General features: G+C 35.7%; 1 protein-coding gene across 18 annotated transcripts in view; it reads left to right on the forward strand.

Annotated features, from left to right (window-relative positions):
* The window catches only part of LOC108759637 (ankyrin-3), an 86,742-nt gene that overhangs the window by 44,350 nt on the left and 25,423 nt on the right, over window positions 1-16,969 (forward strand). For 11 of the 18 annotated variants that reach the window (XM_018505154.1, XM_018505138.1, XM_018505137.1 and 8 more), the window contains 14 exons: window positions 3,389-3,517; window positions 3,915-4,020; window positions 6,298-6,375; window positions 9,104-9,328; window positions 9,523-9,683; window positions 9,768-9,979; window positions 10,201-10,405; window positions 11,933-12,122; window positions 12,223-12,358; window positions 12,456-12,786; window positions 12,902-13,105; window positions 14,069-14,310; window positions 14,634-14,682; window positions 15,078-15,305. In XM_018505154.1, coding sequence (XP_018360656.1) covers window positions 3,389-3,517; window positions 3,915-4,020; window positions 6,298-6,375; window positions 9,104-9,328; window positions 9,523-9,683; window positions 9,768-9,979; window positions 10,201-10,405; window positions 11,933-12,122; window positions 12,223-12,358; window positions 12,456-12,786; window positions 12,902-13,105; window positions 14,069-14,310; window positions 14,634-14,682; window positions 15,078-15,305 — 2,496 coding nt within the window. Of the gene's footprint in view, window positions 1-1,050; window positions 1,075-1,151; window positions 1,276-2,190; window positions 2,273-3,388; window positions 3,518-3,914; window positions 4,021-6,297; window positions 6,376-7,387; window positions 7,409-9,103; window positions 9,329-9,522; window positions 9,684-9,767; window positions 9,980-10,200; window positions 10,406-10,625; window positions 10,756-11,932; window positions 12,123-12,222; window positions 12,359-12,455; window positions 12,787-12,901; window positions 13,106-14,068; window positions 14,311-14,633; window positions 14,683-15,077; window positions 15,306-16,969 lie in introns of those variants that run through there. The other 7 variants (XM_018505153.1, XM_018505149.1, XM_018505152.1 and 4 more) reach the window with 7 other exon arrangements.

A 16,969-nucleotide genomic window follows, 5' to 3' on the forward strand; every position in this document is an offset into this window, starting at 1 on the left:
GAGGCGGTCGAGAGGCGTTCAAGGGCGCCGGAAGTCGGAAGAGGAGCGCACCCGTGAATCGACGGACTTTCGGCTCTTCCGCCGAATATTTTTAGCCTCTACGCGCACAGCCGAGATAAAGTCGCGTATCGTAGCCTCCGGGTTAATTGCCGTTGCGAGCGGCGAGTAACTGGGTCGGTCGGACTGGAGTAACTGCTGAACGGATAACAAGCATCACGCATTGAGGAAATATCGTCCCGTTAATGGCCTCACGGCGTTAATAAATGCTCCGTTAATCCCGACGAAGCTCGCCGTGAAAAGATATCACGTCTAGTGGTGTTGCGAAAGATCGAACCGCTTCCGCATTTTTCTCTCGCTTCTCCTTGAGCGTCGGAAGGAACGCTGCCGAAGGAAATTAATTGCATCTCCCGCCTTTTATCCGGATCGATCAGGATTATTTAATGGAATAAAGTCTCTCGAACGAAGTCGAATCTCTCGAGTCTAAAATAAATTCTGATACGGCGACTTATTTTGCAAGATTTCTAAAGTTTGTACACTTTTTATGGAACGTTGTCAGTGATACGCGCGGATCAAGGCGAGCGATATGATAAATCGATAAATAATTGCAGCGGACGCGGGAGAAGACGCGTCGCGAGAAAAGTTTCTCTGCGTTACGAATGCGGATTTTAGCGATCAAAACTGACGATCGTCGAAACGTATGTATTTCGTCGCGTGTCGTTGGAACAACGTGATTTTGCGGCGACACGATTACGCCGCATGAATAAAAAGGTCGGTGTTACGCGATCGAAGAAGGTTTTTCCGGCACGCCTCGACTGCCCTCTCGTCCCTGAACGTGCACCGTTGAATCTTTCATCGGCGGTTTTACGAATGGCGGCACCGATCCGATTAGTTCCCGCGCTTAAAACAAGCGCGGTGTCTTTTTCTCTCTCTCTCTCTCTCTCTCTTTGATTGCGATTAGTATGTACTATTCTCGTACATGACGCACGTCAACGTTTTAACTGCACTCAACGAGATTCGACGTGATGATTGTGTAGCTTGCCATTTCGCTGGCGTAGTTTGCAACGGAAGATATAGGTCAAAAGCAGAAGCTTTTCAAGAAAAAGAGAGGAAGAGAAAAAGAAAGAGGAAGAGAGAGAGAGAGAGAGAGAGAGAGAGAGAGAGAGAGAATGGAGAGGAAAAGGGAGAAGCGGAATCGCCACAGCTCTTTGGCTATCGTGTCCTTGAACATTGTTAAAATTAGCGCTTCTACGTTACAATTTTCTACGGCGGCACGAGGTATCATCGTCCGTTTCGAATGTTTACATTAATTTTAGATGTTAACGAGCAACACCACAAGTTCCGCGGATAGCTCTTGACGTCACGTCATGGGCGAACCATAAGAGAATGGGGTAATGGCAAAACTGGGTCAGATCTTCCTAGAACTGCGCCGAAATCGTCGTGAAATGTAGATCAGGAATGTCCTCGAAGAACGTGGACGTCGGCGTGCCAAAGATATTTACATCAAATTCGTTGCATTCCGCCGAAAAACAATGAAACTGAGCGAAATTTAAATCACTTGAATTTGAAAAACCACGTTAAATATTAAGCTATCGATGAAGAAATTGATATTCCAGATTATCGTTAGCTGCTCCTTCTGATTTCTTTTTTATTATTATATATTTTTATAACATTTTAAGTAATATTTTTTATTATATTTCTTGTACAATATTCTTGATGTTATATTAATTTTTGGTTGTTATTATACATTTCTAGCAACGCTGTTGCAACAATCTCTGCCGCACGTATATGTTTATTAATTGCCTTTGCTTTTAAGATTTTTTTCGCATTAGTCATAGGCGATTCTATTCAGAGAGATAATAATTCTCACAAGAGAGATACCGAAGATGAGAAAATATAATATTTAGCGGAATAATTCTTAAGAAAAAATGCGGTTGTTAAACACAATTAACGCGCGTCGAGGTTTCTTTCCAACTCGAAAAATTCTCAATCTGCATGTATTAAGCCACGCGAAGTTAATTTGTGATTATGGTAGTAACGGTACGAAAGACGTTGTGGGAGGCGAATTTGTAGGCTGACCGTTCATTAGATAATCATGGTCTACATTCTTGGAACATCTGATAACGCAGGCTCATAAAGCGAGCGTCTCAGTCGTATGAAAAATGTGATACGGTTCGTATACGTTATCCAACCTCCATCCTATCGCGAATAACGCTCGTTTATGCGTGCCTCTTGGGTGTGAGGTGTACCCAACCGTGACCCCAATTGACAGAAGGTATGACGTGTTTCGCGACACCCACAAACCTCCTCCTCTCCAGTTTTTTTAATAAAATTGGCTGCAGCCTGGTCTTTATTAGACGTCATTAACAAGTGTTTGTTTTATATTAATATAAAATTGAACGAAATATCTGATGTGGGAGTGGTTTTGAATTTTGATTAGATTCAGATTAAGTGAGCAAAAGAAAAAATTCATTCACTTTAAGTGTAACTTTATCGATGAAATATGCTACTAGTTTTAATAAACGCTTCTACAATTTATCATTGCATTTATAGTTAGTTTCATTACGTACGAAACAATTTTTCTCTATAATTGAATTCTCTATAATCTCATTCTGTTTTTGTCGCGTTGTTATTAAAGGATTCATTTAAATCGCGTAGCTTAATTTCCATCAGATGTTCAAAACAAAATGTATAAATTACAAACTTTTATGACTTACAATTAGTGTAGTTACACAAATATCTTGTTTGAGAAGGAGATTATATTTTACATAACAATAATTTTTGTTATATGATAAAGATAAATGGGGTTGAAGTGAAAGCAACGCTGTAAACGACTCAGAATATTTTGCAAGACTAAACGTAACGATTATAACTGCACAACATTATAACAGCTCTGTTTTCCATTCGGATCAACGAGTGGTGTCTGCGATTTGAAAACACTTAAGAACACTATTGAAATAATTAAAAACCGTCCGATGTATTTAATCCGACGTGATAATGTTTCGTATATACATGCAAGAATTAATAGAACTAAATCCTTCCAGCGACGATCGTACACAGTTTTGGTTTATTTAGCAAAAATTCTTAAGACAAAATCATTAGACAAGCCACGTGCTCCCCTACAGAAACATCAAACTACATATATCGCTTTTTCAGCTTCACTGCAACGTATTTGGCGATGGTTTCTTCCTTATTTGCAGGCTCACATAACTCATATTCTCACTTGTACGCATACTTCCGTAGAGAATATATCTTCACATATCGTACAATTTATTTGAACTCGACAATACTCCAAAATATGAAAGTCTCGTTCGTCTCTTCGGACTCTCTCGCTCTTACGAACATATCTATGTCATTCTGTTTGCATTATTAAGTCTAATATTTATCGCAGGTGAAGATCCAATGCTCAGCGACCAACAGCAGTACCGATACATGACTGTTGATGACATGAAGTCCATGGGAGATGACTCGATGCGCGTGAATGTGACGGACGACGAGAGAGATAATCGACATTCCGGAGGTAAGTAAATATATAGTTGGTCCTCACGTTTCGCTAGATATCAGAGTAATATTATCAAGTCGTTATCTGTGCTTTCGAGCATTAGTTATTAGTGATTTTGCTAAAAATTAGATTTGGAATTTATTCTACATTTACATATTTTCTCTGTCGCGATATTATTTTTTAAGCAATTTTATCTATCTTATCCATTGTTTATATAATTCTACTGATAATTCGATAATTTTGCTATATTGGTAGATTACACGAGGAACGCGAGATAGTAACTGTATGTTTTGTAACACTTAATATTCTGCTACGTATCGCAGAACCGAACGTTCGATTACTCTGCACATTGCGTTAATCAGATTAGCTCATCCTTGGAAAATAAATTTAACGTGCATGGCAATGTGTTTTCTAGCGCCAACCATAACAGAGATGATTACGAAAGAACATTATCAACGTACAAACGCGGCCAATCTTAAACCAGACAATGTAGACATCAATAGGCATCCTGTGCATGTCGGGTATGTAATACTTTACATCTACTTTTTTCTATCTCATTTTAGCATTATTAATTCAAATTAAAATAAAAGATATTTAAAATGACGAAATTTCATTATTGACAATTATATGATTTATTTCGGAATTTCATTTAAATTCTGCATTATAAGCTTAAAAAGATACATTTTTGCATTGTATTGGAAAGTTGTGCAACAAATTTTATTGTAAATATTATTGAATTTCAAATTTTTAATACTCGATTAAACCATAATAACAATATAGCATATAAAGGATTTTTTTATGTGTTCATGATCGTAATAATTTTTTCTGGTTTAACTTCAAAGTAAATATTATTTCCTTCTATCGATAATTAAGACATCAAAAAGACATTAATCAGCAAGATCAAATTATAATCGCATGGTGTGCCGTAATAAGCGTATATAATATTAAAATTATAACGTTACGACATGCTCAAAATTCGACGCATGTTACTGATGATCTAATATTTACGGTTGGATTTATTCGACAGTGAGAAAAGTGTCTTGCATATAAAATTGAAAACTTCATTAATGTATGTGTATATACGAAGCAGCTTGGAATTTATTATTGTTCTACGAAAATCGTCGTTACTATAGTCTCGAGTATAAACAAAAAAAAAATAATATTTTGTTCTCTTATCCGATTTTAGAGATTTAAGAGAATTTTAGAGATCAGGCTTTATATATAATATTTTCAACGTAATATAATAAGAAAATAGCTCCTTGATATTGATTTGATGTCAAAATTTCGCTCAATTTTACACGCACCAATCTTTTTCTATTGTAAATTGTAAGGATTTTAAATTTTTCGTGGGATAAAATTGTTATCTGATCTAATATTACGGGAAATGCAATCCACGATATATTACGCGGCTTTGTACTCCGATGTACATATCGCGATCGATGCTGTATTGATACTACGAAACAATAATGATGTGTATTATAGTATGATGTAGTTTGTGTGTTGGTGAAAGTTTCCTGCTGTGATTAACCCTACAAATGGATTGGCCATCTAATGAATTACTCATTACTTTAATTTTATCATCTTAATTTCTGATTGGTAACAGAACAGATCTCATATAATTACAAGCAATATGGTGGTCGATAATTTTCTTTACTCTTATTTTATTTTAGACATTGTTCCTTTAATCGAGATTATTATTATTATTGTTGATAAAACCATAACTAAAATATTATAGAATGAACGTGTTTGTAAAATATTAATATGCGAAATATTAAATTGAAAAGATATTGAAAGAATAAAATTATGCGTTTTGCGAATCTGGATAAAAATGTACATACACATGATTGTATACAAGTTTCACAACATAAATGATTCCATATTTATTCTCATGTTGAGCCTAAAGATTTATATCACTGTTATCAACGCGTGATCGTTGATAACTTGCCTAATATCCATACGTCATAATAGATGACATTTTATTCAAATCGTGTGGCATTACATATTGTGGTATATATTAACTTAGAAACTATTTTAGAAAATACTTTTTCGATGCAAATGTGTCCGATATAGAAAGAAAAGTAATGTGCCACATGTATGAAAATTTAGCTTAAATATTTCAATTCTCACGAAATATATACTCTCGTTCGCTTATTTCTTGACATATACATATTTATATAAGTTAACTTGTTACTGTGAGACATAATCATATAAGATCGTAACACAACGTAACAAACGTAGTATCGAAACACGTGATAGTATATTGTTTATAATAAATTTTTTGTGCTACAATTTGTTTTGTACTTAATATTCGTGACAAGACTTGCGATAGTTTACAGTCATTCAACCAGCTCAACAAGAACGCTTGATATTCTGGTTACAGCCTGCTTGTTCGTAGCGAAGTTCGATTACTTAGTGTTTAGCATGCTGTTTTTCACATTTCACTTGGACGAACGATTCTTTGATCAATGTACTTTCGTTTATCACTGGCAATTTGTACTAACCGCCTGGCTGATTTGGACAGAGTGAAGAATATCCGTAACGATAAAATTTTTTCCTCTTACGTAAAAAATCTCGATCGTTGTTTCGACTATCTGTTTAACAATGATGCAACATTCTTGATCGAATTATTTCTGCACGTGACACTATATATTTAAAAGGAAAGCACAGGGCACTTCTGTAATGACTAAAAATGAATGCAATGACAACAGAAAAGAGTGCTACTTATATAAGCGAGATAGCATGAGCATGATAAGCAAGATTATTATTCGGATAATCAAACGGTTTTATTTTGAGAATAGCGAGTCCCTAGAGTCCCTATGCACTTCGCTGGCAGCTCTCAGTACCGCACCGAAGGGACAAGGGATGTGGAGGGACAGGTACATCATATATCCTTTACCTTTATCTTCCCTTTTCTGCCGAATTTGATAAGCGTGTCTTCTTGTTTTATGAATTTTTTTGTAATGACATGCAAATTGTCATTATTACTAGTGACAATAAACATATTAATATTATCTGTAAAAAAGAAAATTGTATTGATTATTTAATAAACGTAATGGTACACAGTTGTAGTGATCTGTCCAAAAATGAATGACAGGATATTAAGCATGTTAATATTTATAAAAAAAAGAATCGTTCTTCCAACAAATTGTTAAATAGTAGAAAGTAGAAGAAGATTTCAACGTTGCAATAGCTGCTGCTGGATGTTTTTCTCTTGTATAATTTATAATTATTTTAAGTTAAATTATTTCGCGCGGATTACGCGCGACGGAATCTGTTGCGTTAATTAGTTTGCTAATAATTTGGAAGAGATGCAGTTTAAGTTGACTCGAATTCTCGTGTACAATCGAGGATGATCACTGTTCCAGGTCACAACAGATTTCGAAGCGTCGTTATTTTAAGTTTTTTTCCTCGAAGTATGTGTCTTCTTTTCGCAGAGTGTGAGTGTGTTACGTTTTTCTCTCTACTATAATACATAATTATTATTGTTATTTCTTGTTTCGTAGTCGTGTACAATAGAAAAGTGGCTTGCGTGTGATGAGTGCACTTTACGAAGTGATCAGCGACAATCATCATCATCATCATCATCATTATCATCATCATTATTATTATTATTATTATTATCATGAACAGGAGCACATTTTACGAAAACGAAACACAATGGAAACGAGAATCAAAAGATTAAGAAGAAAAAGAATCACATAACGAATCAAATGTCTCGTGTTAATTGAATTTGATTTTACGAACAAAAATTTTGTAAAATTGTGCTAATATTAGCGATATATCATCTCTTTATTATGTCATCTCATCATCATGTTTATGAACGAATGAATACTAACGCGTTTTTTATTTTGTTCCCGATCCTCTCTGTTATTTTATTTGCGCTACTAGCAGAATTCCACAGTGGAGAAAGTAAGTGATCTTCTCATCAATCTTAGCTTCTGCAGTTTGCCGTGTATATACATCACTCCCTTGATTTTCTTTCGATTATTCTTCCTTCCGTCATTACACACAGCCTATATATGTCGCCGCACAACCCTCTGTAGTCGCTGATTTTTATTATTCTTAGAAACATCGTACATCATACATCGCTCGGCAAACACAGCTCGTTTAATTAAAGATGAGTCATAAAATAAATTTAATTTCTGCACAATGAATGAAACAGTAGGCACGTATGCCTTGCAGTTATCTCGAATATTTTCTCGGCGATAAATTATTCAATAAAAATGTACGTAAACGCGGTTTACAGGCGCGTCAACAAATTTAGATGGAGAACTTAAAATGAAAAACAAATTAACTGTGGCTATTGTTTAATAACTTCGTATTTGAACAACCGCAATAATCGACACCAAGTGTCAATATCGTGGAAAACATCCTTGCTGAGCTTATGTCCGCTGCGTGATGTACTGTACATACATTGCACAATTCTCTTGTGAATACTTCACAGGCTTATCAGTGAGATTCTCGGCACCGACATTGTTGTATGCGGTAGTTTGAGAGCGACTGAATGAAACCAATTTGTTTTAATCGAATTAGATGACACTTTCGTTGCCTTCAATGTCGGTAGTTTGGTGCCTGCGACTGTATCACATCCATATGATAGACATCTCACGTAGGAATACTCATAGATTTGGCCTACATATGTAGCCGTTTTATTTATCTCTTATTTTGCCACCTATATATATATATATATATATATATATATATACACACACACACACACACAAACACCTTGTATAGCTCATTGTCATCTCATAGAAATGTCCACATGGATTCGACCTGTATAGATAGCTGTTTTATTTATATCTTATTTTGCTATACATTCCTCATTGTATGATCTTACTATCTTATTCACATTACATTAAGTCAAAGTAATTATATTTACGCACAACAATTAGATGTCGGTAGAATGTAGTCAAATTCTCTCATCACAAATTATCTCACTGTCACTGTAGGAAAGACACGTTACAGTCGATAATATCATGGTGTTAACGCGATCAAAGCGCGTTATTTCTAAATTTTAACAATAATTTCACAAGATCGTCATAATCTCCGATTCACAGATATCACGCTTATAGTACAATTTCTCGAGGATTATGCTTTCTGGCTTTGCGCACTTTTCGTAATAATTAATTACGAATTATACAGTGCATTGTGACTGACATTGATGTTAGAATTATGTCACATATATAAGCTCAATTTTTTAATTTTTACTGTGGTATTTGTTTATTGTGATTTCCATGAAATTGTGGTCAAACATTGCTGTAACAATCTATTCTCTAATTTTTTTATATTGTTTACAGCGGAATTTTTCAGAATGCAAATAATGCATATATAAATAAACTTGTTCTATTTTCGTATGGAAATTAAAGTAAATTCCTGTAAACGTTTGATAACTCAACGAAACAATAGCACGCGCGCGAAAGTAATGTCGAGGACACACGTATTTTGCGTACCTAAAATAAACCTTGACTGTGTGCATTTCTTGCAAGCAGCCTTCACATATATAATGTAATTTTTTTATTGCAATTTTTTATATTATTCCGGACGATTTCTTATACTGTGTCGTAAGTAAACGAATGTAACACATTCTCAAAATCTTCTCAGCTTCCTGGTTTCCTTCTTGGTGGACGCAAGAGGCGGTGCGATGCGGGGATGCAGGCATAGTGGCGTCCGCGTGATTGTTCCACCACGTAAAGCCGCAATGCCTATGCGCGTCACCTGTAGATACCTGAGGAGAGACAAATTGACAAATCCACCTCCTCTGATGGAGGGAGAAGCGTTGGCCAGTCGCATCCTCGAATTAGGTCCCGTCGGTGCAAAATTCCTGGGGTATGTTTCTCAGACATCTTTCATGATTTTATTTTTCTGTTCCGACTACCTTCGGTTTATACTTATTGCGTATTTTCGTACTAACGATAAGTATAAAGTATAACTGAAAATTTGCCTTTTAGAATAATTTTATTATACAGTTGATGATTATGACGACAAATCCTTTTCAAATGTTAAGAAATATTTTTGTACAGCCCTGTTATCATAGAAGTACCACATTTCGCGTCGCTGCGCGGAAAGGAACGAGAAATAGTTATTCTACGATCAGACAACGGAGAGACCTGGCGCGAGCATACCTTGGAAGCCAGCGAAGAGGCTGTCCAAGATGTGCTTAATGAGAGCTTTGAGGGAGAAGGTATGATTCAAGTAACTTCCTTTCTACGATTCCCAAGTAATAGGACATTGAGTTAAAGGACCACCTTGACATTTACATTTCCAGAGCTAAGCCAGCTAGAAGATCTCCAAACGTCTCGTATCGTAAGGATACTCACTGTAGATTTCCCACATTACTTCGCGGTAGTATCTCGCATCCGGCAAGAGGTCCATGCGGTTGGTCCCGAAGGTGGCACCGTGTCGTCATCCGCTGTACCACAAGTACAAGCTGTCTTCCCGCAAGCGGCCCTTACTAAGAAAATCAGAGTCGGTCTGCAGGTATTTTTCCGTTTCCCTTCATATATACTTACGATGGGCAAAGAAATTGATCATTTTTTAATTTTAAAATTTTAATCGCGTACGTCTCTATAAATTAAGAAATTAAAACTTTTGGTTTCAAAAGCAAAAATAAATAATTTATTATATCTAATAATATTCTCCAGACCTAGACCTTTCCACAAGTTATTTATTATATTCGATAAATTTATTGTAACATACAGGCACATCCTATACCGGCGGATCTGGTGGCCAAATTACTTGGAAACAGAGTGGCTGTGTCGCCGATTGTTACCGTCGAACCGAGACGAAGAAAGTTCCACAAGCCGATAACTTTAACTATTCCAGTACCACAGGCGGCTAATAAAGGCATGATCAACCAGTATTCCGGAGATGCGCCGACTTTGAGACTCCTGTGCAGCATAACTGGTAATATATGCTTGCACGTAACATTGTAGAGCAGCGTACCGTCTTACTGGAAAATCTCTTACCGATAAACGGCTGAATTAATATTATACGCCGCGTACACCTTTGGTGTACATATATGCTCTTGCCGAACTTACATTGCGCATTCGGGTATCTATTCGGGAATTTAATTGTAGTTTAGCAAGCATGAACGCAGTCGGTAGGCTATCTTGTCTGTTCTCAGGTCGCTCGGGACTACGATCGAACCAAGTATCGTACGTTGCACGAGAGGATTGCTTAAATGGTAGCAGCACTTTTGTAACTCATTTATGTTTAGTATGGTAAACGTAAATGTCTGTACGATTCCTAACTTGCACCAGCGTGTAAAAATGTTCCAGTATGACATTTTCACTTAAATGGGAAAAATCGATTTATGTATGTGAATGTTGGAAGATATGTCATGTTTTGTCTTAAATAATTTATTTTGTTATCCATTATCGAGAAATGTCCCGAGGATCTTCGGATAGAGATTTAAAAGGGAGATGGTAGCTGCATGTTTCATAGAAACATTTCGTTGAGTATCATTATTGTATACATATCTTGTTGTGATTCATTGTTAATGCTTGCATATTGTTAGGATTGAGTCATTTAGGTATGGATTAACAATTAAAGTAGATAACATTTTACTATACCTAGCCCATTGTTAAGAGTTAACTTTAAAGTTTTTGTTTCAGCACATTCGTTTGTCTGGTAATCGCTTTAATATATTAGTAATTTGTGATCTATATGAAATTGTACTCGTGATATATGTACATATATATAAGTATATGTATATGTATATACGGGATTATATATAATGTCCTTTATAATATATCCAATCGTATAATCTAAAAAGATTTATAACAATATTACATATACACTGAATACTATCACATTTAACTTTATTTTAATCGTAATCTATTAACACAATATATTTCTCAAGTATTAATATTACAATACCTCTAAAATCATTCCCAGAAAAAAATACATAATTGTAATTTTTTATCTTTCTTTTAAAATGTTGATGTCATTATTTTAATAATTTTTTTAAATAAAATGACAAATACATATTGATTAATACTTTATGATAGTATTTTTCCTATTTATATATCACTTAATTTTTATCTTAAATTCATACACCTATAATTGTTTTCTACACATTTCGTATATAACGCTTCCTCTTGATTTTGCAAGCATTATCATTTAGTCGATCATGTATTTATTTTTATATTACACTCACACATTGATAAAAAGCACCTAACAACAACGCACTTACAGCGACCGTTCTTAAATGCGAAGTTTCCTTTGTCTGATTTGTATGAATTATTGATTATTATTAATATATCCAACATTATTTATGCATAGACATTGATTTGTATTCAATTAATTGCTCGTATTTAATCTCGGTCGTGAAAAAATATACCACACACATTTCACTTTTGTCACCTGCGCGCATTTGCAACACGGACATATTTTAATAATGTTATTGGACTTGGCATGTATGTCGTTCAGGGGGTCAGACTCGGGCAGTCTGGGAGGACGTCACAGGCTCGACGCCGTTGACCTTTGTGAAAGATTGCGTTTCCTTCACCACCACAGTTTCCGCCCGCTTCTGGTTAATGGACTGCCGTAACATTTCCGAGGCCACGAAAATGGCCACGGAACTATACACGCACGCGACACATGTGCCCTTCATGGCTAAGTACGTTTCAACTAACGTGACATATATGAATTTTCAGTAATAAGTTACATAGATGCAAATTATACAGGAAGTAATTACTTTGAAACTTGCTTTACGATAGATTCGTCGTGTTTGCAAAACGAGTAGATCCATTGGAAGCGAGACTACGTGTATTCTGTATGACGGACGACAAAGAAGACAAAACTTTAGAGCATCAGGAACATTTTACAGAAGTTGCAAAGAGTAGAGACGTCGAGGTAACTATCGACAATAAAAATGCCGTTAAAGTGTTTGTGAGTTATGTGTAGCTTCTTAGTTACTTAAGATGTCATTAAATCTTTTTTAATGCTGCAGGTTCTTGAAGGAAAAACGCAATACATGGAATTTTCGGGAAATCTTGTACCCGTTCTGAAAACGGGTGAACAGCTGCAATTACCGTTTAGAGCTTTCAAGGAAAATAGAGTTCCGTTTACCGCGAGAATAAAGGATCCGGATGCCGCTGATATGATGGGTCGAATTATGTTTATGAGCGAACCTAAGGTTCCGAGAGGTGAACTGCCGCAAACGCCAATCTGCACATTAAATATTTTGCTGCCGGAAAAAATTTCTCCGGATACCGCGGTCTCCGAGCTTGATTTGTTGGAATTGTCAAAGAACTACAGTTTTCTACGCGATGGTGGAATAAGTATGTGTAAGCTTACATACAACAATAATGTGTGTGATGTAATAAAATTAAAATTAATTATTAACGACATTTGTTATCAAAATTTTCTATTTTACGCGTCAAATGTTATTTTTAGGCAGACCAGATGCAATACATAGAGCGACCATTCGATTAACAGACATTGCCAATCTATTGGATAAAGATTGGGAACCGCTAGCGGAAGAGTTGAATATCCCACCTAACGACGTGGCTTTAATAAAACAAGAATACCCCGATAAACCTGCACAACAGGCCGCTGCCATGTTCAAAATCTGGCAAAACAGTGGAAACAAAGCCACAGGTGAGACATTACATAATTTATTTACCTTTACATCATCAAAACGTAGCATGTTAATTTTCAGTGAATAAGAGTTGCGATAGCGCTTGCCTTGATAACTTTAAAAAAAACCTGTTTCCCAGCAAGGTCAATTAATTAGACACGCGCGCTATAGTTGAGTCAGGCGCGAGGAATCTTTTCTAGCAACGTAGATATGTGATGATCTCATTGTGCATTATTATGCCTGACATAAGTCTACACGCTTCGTTCCCTCTCCTTCCTTCCTGCTAATGGCATTGACTCGCACATAACTCACGGTGTTTCTGCAATCAGCAGAAATAACAAGTGGTCGTGATTCCGCAGTACGTGATCGGCAGTCGTGCAGTGAAAGTGATTAAATTCTGCCACTTCTTTATTTGTACCGATTTTACGTATCGCCGAATTACTCGTATTTATGTGAATCTGTATTGCCGAGATTTTATTTAATATTTTTTCGATACATTCTCGCGGAAAAATTCTCGAAAAAATAATACATGTTTTAAGACTGTTCTGTTTCAAATTGTAAAATTTTAATTAATTTGATTTAAAAAAATATATAAATAGAAAAAGGAAAACGATGTTTATAACTTTATATCAAGAATATGAAAATCATAATCACACACATTATACAAGCGAGCTCCTAATAATATTTCGAAGATATCCTTACCTAAGTCCGAAAAATGCAATACATTCAGGTCTGTGTAAAATTAAAAGAAAGTAAATAAGAATATAATTGGCTATAAATTTTAATGATACAAATATCGAATCCTTGTAAATGTATCCTTGCTTTTAAAACTATTTAACATTTGTAATATTTAAAATACATGTAAAACAATTTTTGTAACATTAAATATATTAAAATAAATATTAATAATATATTGATTTGTAGTGTACTTAAATATAACATTCATATTAACGATTGAAATACGTGTCGTCCTTTATTTGCAGGAAACACGTTAGAAAAAGCTCTCAATAAGATCGGACGAGAAGATATAGTGAACAAATGTATCTTCAATGTTGAGTTAGTGACTGACGACGTCGAAAAAGCTGTGGCGAGAGTCAGACTGGATCAGCCAGGATTTGATTCTCTTAAGGAGGAATTGGGACCGTCGAGAAACACGTCACTCCGTCGTGATGCAACTATGGATCCTAAAATGGACCCTGATTATGAAGAGTCTGACAGAATGAAGGTGCGCACTTTATGCAAATCTAGGAGAATCTACATGCATAATTGTAGTATAATTCAAATCGTCATGCGACAAAACAAATTATCATTAATAAAAGATGCTATTTTATCGTTTGACCTTATTCTCGTTATCTAACGAATACTATTATTGAGCGCAATTGAAGAAGATACTATCCGTTCACTTTATATCTCTTAATAGTTCTTTTATGTATGCTACAACAGTTAAAAGGCTTATACATAACAGTAATTTACTCAAATAACTACTTCTCCAAGAGCGTGGGATTCTTATAATCACCAAGATAAAGCGCAATTCTCTTTTTATTCCAGGACTCTGAATCAATGGAGGATCTCAGTATCACTGGCACACACGATAAACGTAAGTATACAAATAGTAATATCTATAAATTTAATTTTATTATTACTCGCTCTTGCATTGCGTTTTAACGTTACATATACAATTTGTCAAAAATTATTTAATATTATACATTTTTCTTCTATTATACTACAATACATACTGCAATAAAAAATGTGACATCACGGCTCACAATACTTGAATGAATGATGCACGCTACGCCACAACGCGTGTTATATAGTTGTCAAATACACAGAACGAACACTTTTACTCGTGCTTACTTAGAAAACGTGTTAGTCAACGCTTGCCGAGCAATTTTACTGTGGCCACTTATATCCGTTACATTCGTCATGCAATGTCTCACATCAGCTCGTGTTACCTCCGTGTCTCTTCGTTTACGCATTTTCTGCACTTCACAGCCAAAGAGCACATCACAATCACAAACGGCACTGTATTCAACGGAACCTCGACCCCCATCAAAGACAAATATGCGAGCGACGAGAAAGAGCTCAGCGACATGATGGCTGATTACCTTGAGCACAAATGCCATACGACCGACACGATGAGCAAAAAGTCGCGCGACGAAGTGGACGATCCGGAGAAAAAACGTCAGAAAGCGATCGCCGATGCCAACAAGATAGTCTCTGGTAAGTGAGCTTGAAAGCGATTGGAATGAACGGTGCGGGTTGAGGGGCCGTGCTTATACTACTACTGGCAAAGAATCGGCAGTCGTTAATCGAGTTTTAGCGGAGTTACGTCGCCAAATCGAGATTACGCATTTATACATACATGTACTGTAAATTCAGCAGCATGATTGGATTAATGCTGCGGGCGCACGCTTGATCCTAAGGGATCGACTTACTCGTATTAACCATGTGTCGACGAACTGCGTTTCGCCGAACTCGCTAAACCTCATTAGATCGGAGATACCTTTCCTTTTTAGTGATATCGTGTTCATAGTTATGAAGTCTACTCGCTTAAAAATTTTCAAATAATGCACGAGATGTACAACTATGTTTCTCAAATAGCTTTATATATTTATTTGCGCGTTTAGCATTATTGTCTTTTCTCTTAATGATACTATTTTTCGGTGAATTTTCTTGTACATTCCTATAGACGAATATTATTTCTTCATTTGTAAAAATGATACATGTTACCATTATGCAGTTACGTCGCAACAAATGCACATAATTATTTTTAATTGTATTGGCGTATAGACTATTATATGCCAATAACGTAGTTTCTAAGCTGCTATATTTCAATGCTAATCTATTTCGTACATTGAATTTTCACTTGTGACTTATTATCGTCGTTTATGATGCAAGCTTTAATTTTTTGTACGTAAGTATTCAATCAACAGTGTGCACGATCTTATTTCAGCGAAACGTTGCGGTTGAATAAATGCTAATACAATGAATAAGGAATATTATTATTATTATTATTATTATGATTGTGGACACGATTCACGTCAATGCATAAAATTTGTCTCAGCTTATAAAGAACAACGTACGTTTGCAGAGTGCAAGTAACGTACATGAGCACTAAACATTTGTCTCTACGCCGTCCACTCACAGGTTCTGGAAGCCAATGCGGACCTCTTCAGAATTTTACCAGCTTGCTTTTACTTTAATATAAATAATAACGGATTATTTTATCTCGGCCTATCAAGCAGCTATTACTTATAATCGTATATTATATACAATAATTTTTATACCTCATTTAATCATCCCCACTAATATCCTTAATATTTCGCGAACACTTTTAGATTAATTTGTTTCAGCAAGGTTTCGCTGCAATTATTTGGCGTTGCATGAATGGCCAATATGTGGGCCTAATTGTGTGCGCGCACGGAGCAGCTGTCATTAGAAAAGATCGTTGTCGCGTAGGCCATCAGAATATCGTTTCCTTTACCTATAACTGATAGATTAAAAATTACTAAAGTCATTACTAATAGCAATTGACTGTTGTTGTTACTTAAAACAGTAATCAAGAGTTCTTTGTGAAGCTGAATATATGTCGAATTTATATTCTCTAACAGCTTCATTTTAGTACCTTTAGCGTCCATTTCATAGTTAATATTATGATACTAATTGTAGTATTTTCGCAGAAAAACATTTCGAAATTGCAAGCTACTGAGAACGTTTCAATGCAATTTATTGAAAAATCAAAGTACGTATGTACGTTGCACCAGTATTGATTGTTGGTAGCAACTGATGTTACTTCTCCTTCTTGAATCACATTTGCCTTGCGTATATAACGATGTAGTGAGAAGATGGCTGCTCCACAGCACATACACTCCACGCACAAACCA

The sequence above is a fragment of the Trachymyrmex cornetzi genome, unplaced genomic scaffold (genome assembly GCF_001594075.2).
Source record: "Trachymyrmex cornetzi isolate Tcor2-1 unplaced genomic scaffold, Tcor1.1 scaffold20, whole genome shotgun sequence".
NCBI classification, from domain to species: Eukaryota; Metazoa; Arthropoda; class Insecta; order Hymenoptera; family Formicidae; genus Trachymyrmex; species Trachymyrmex cornetzi.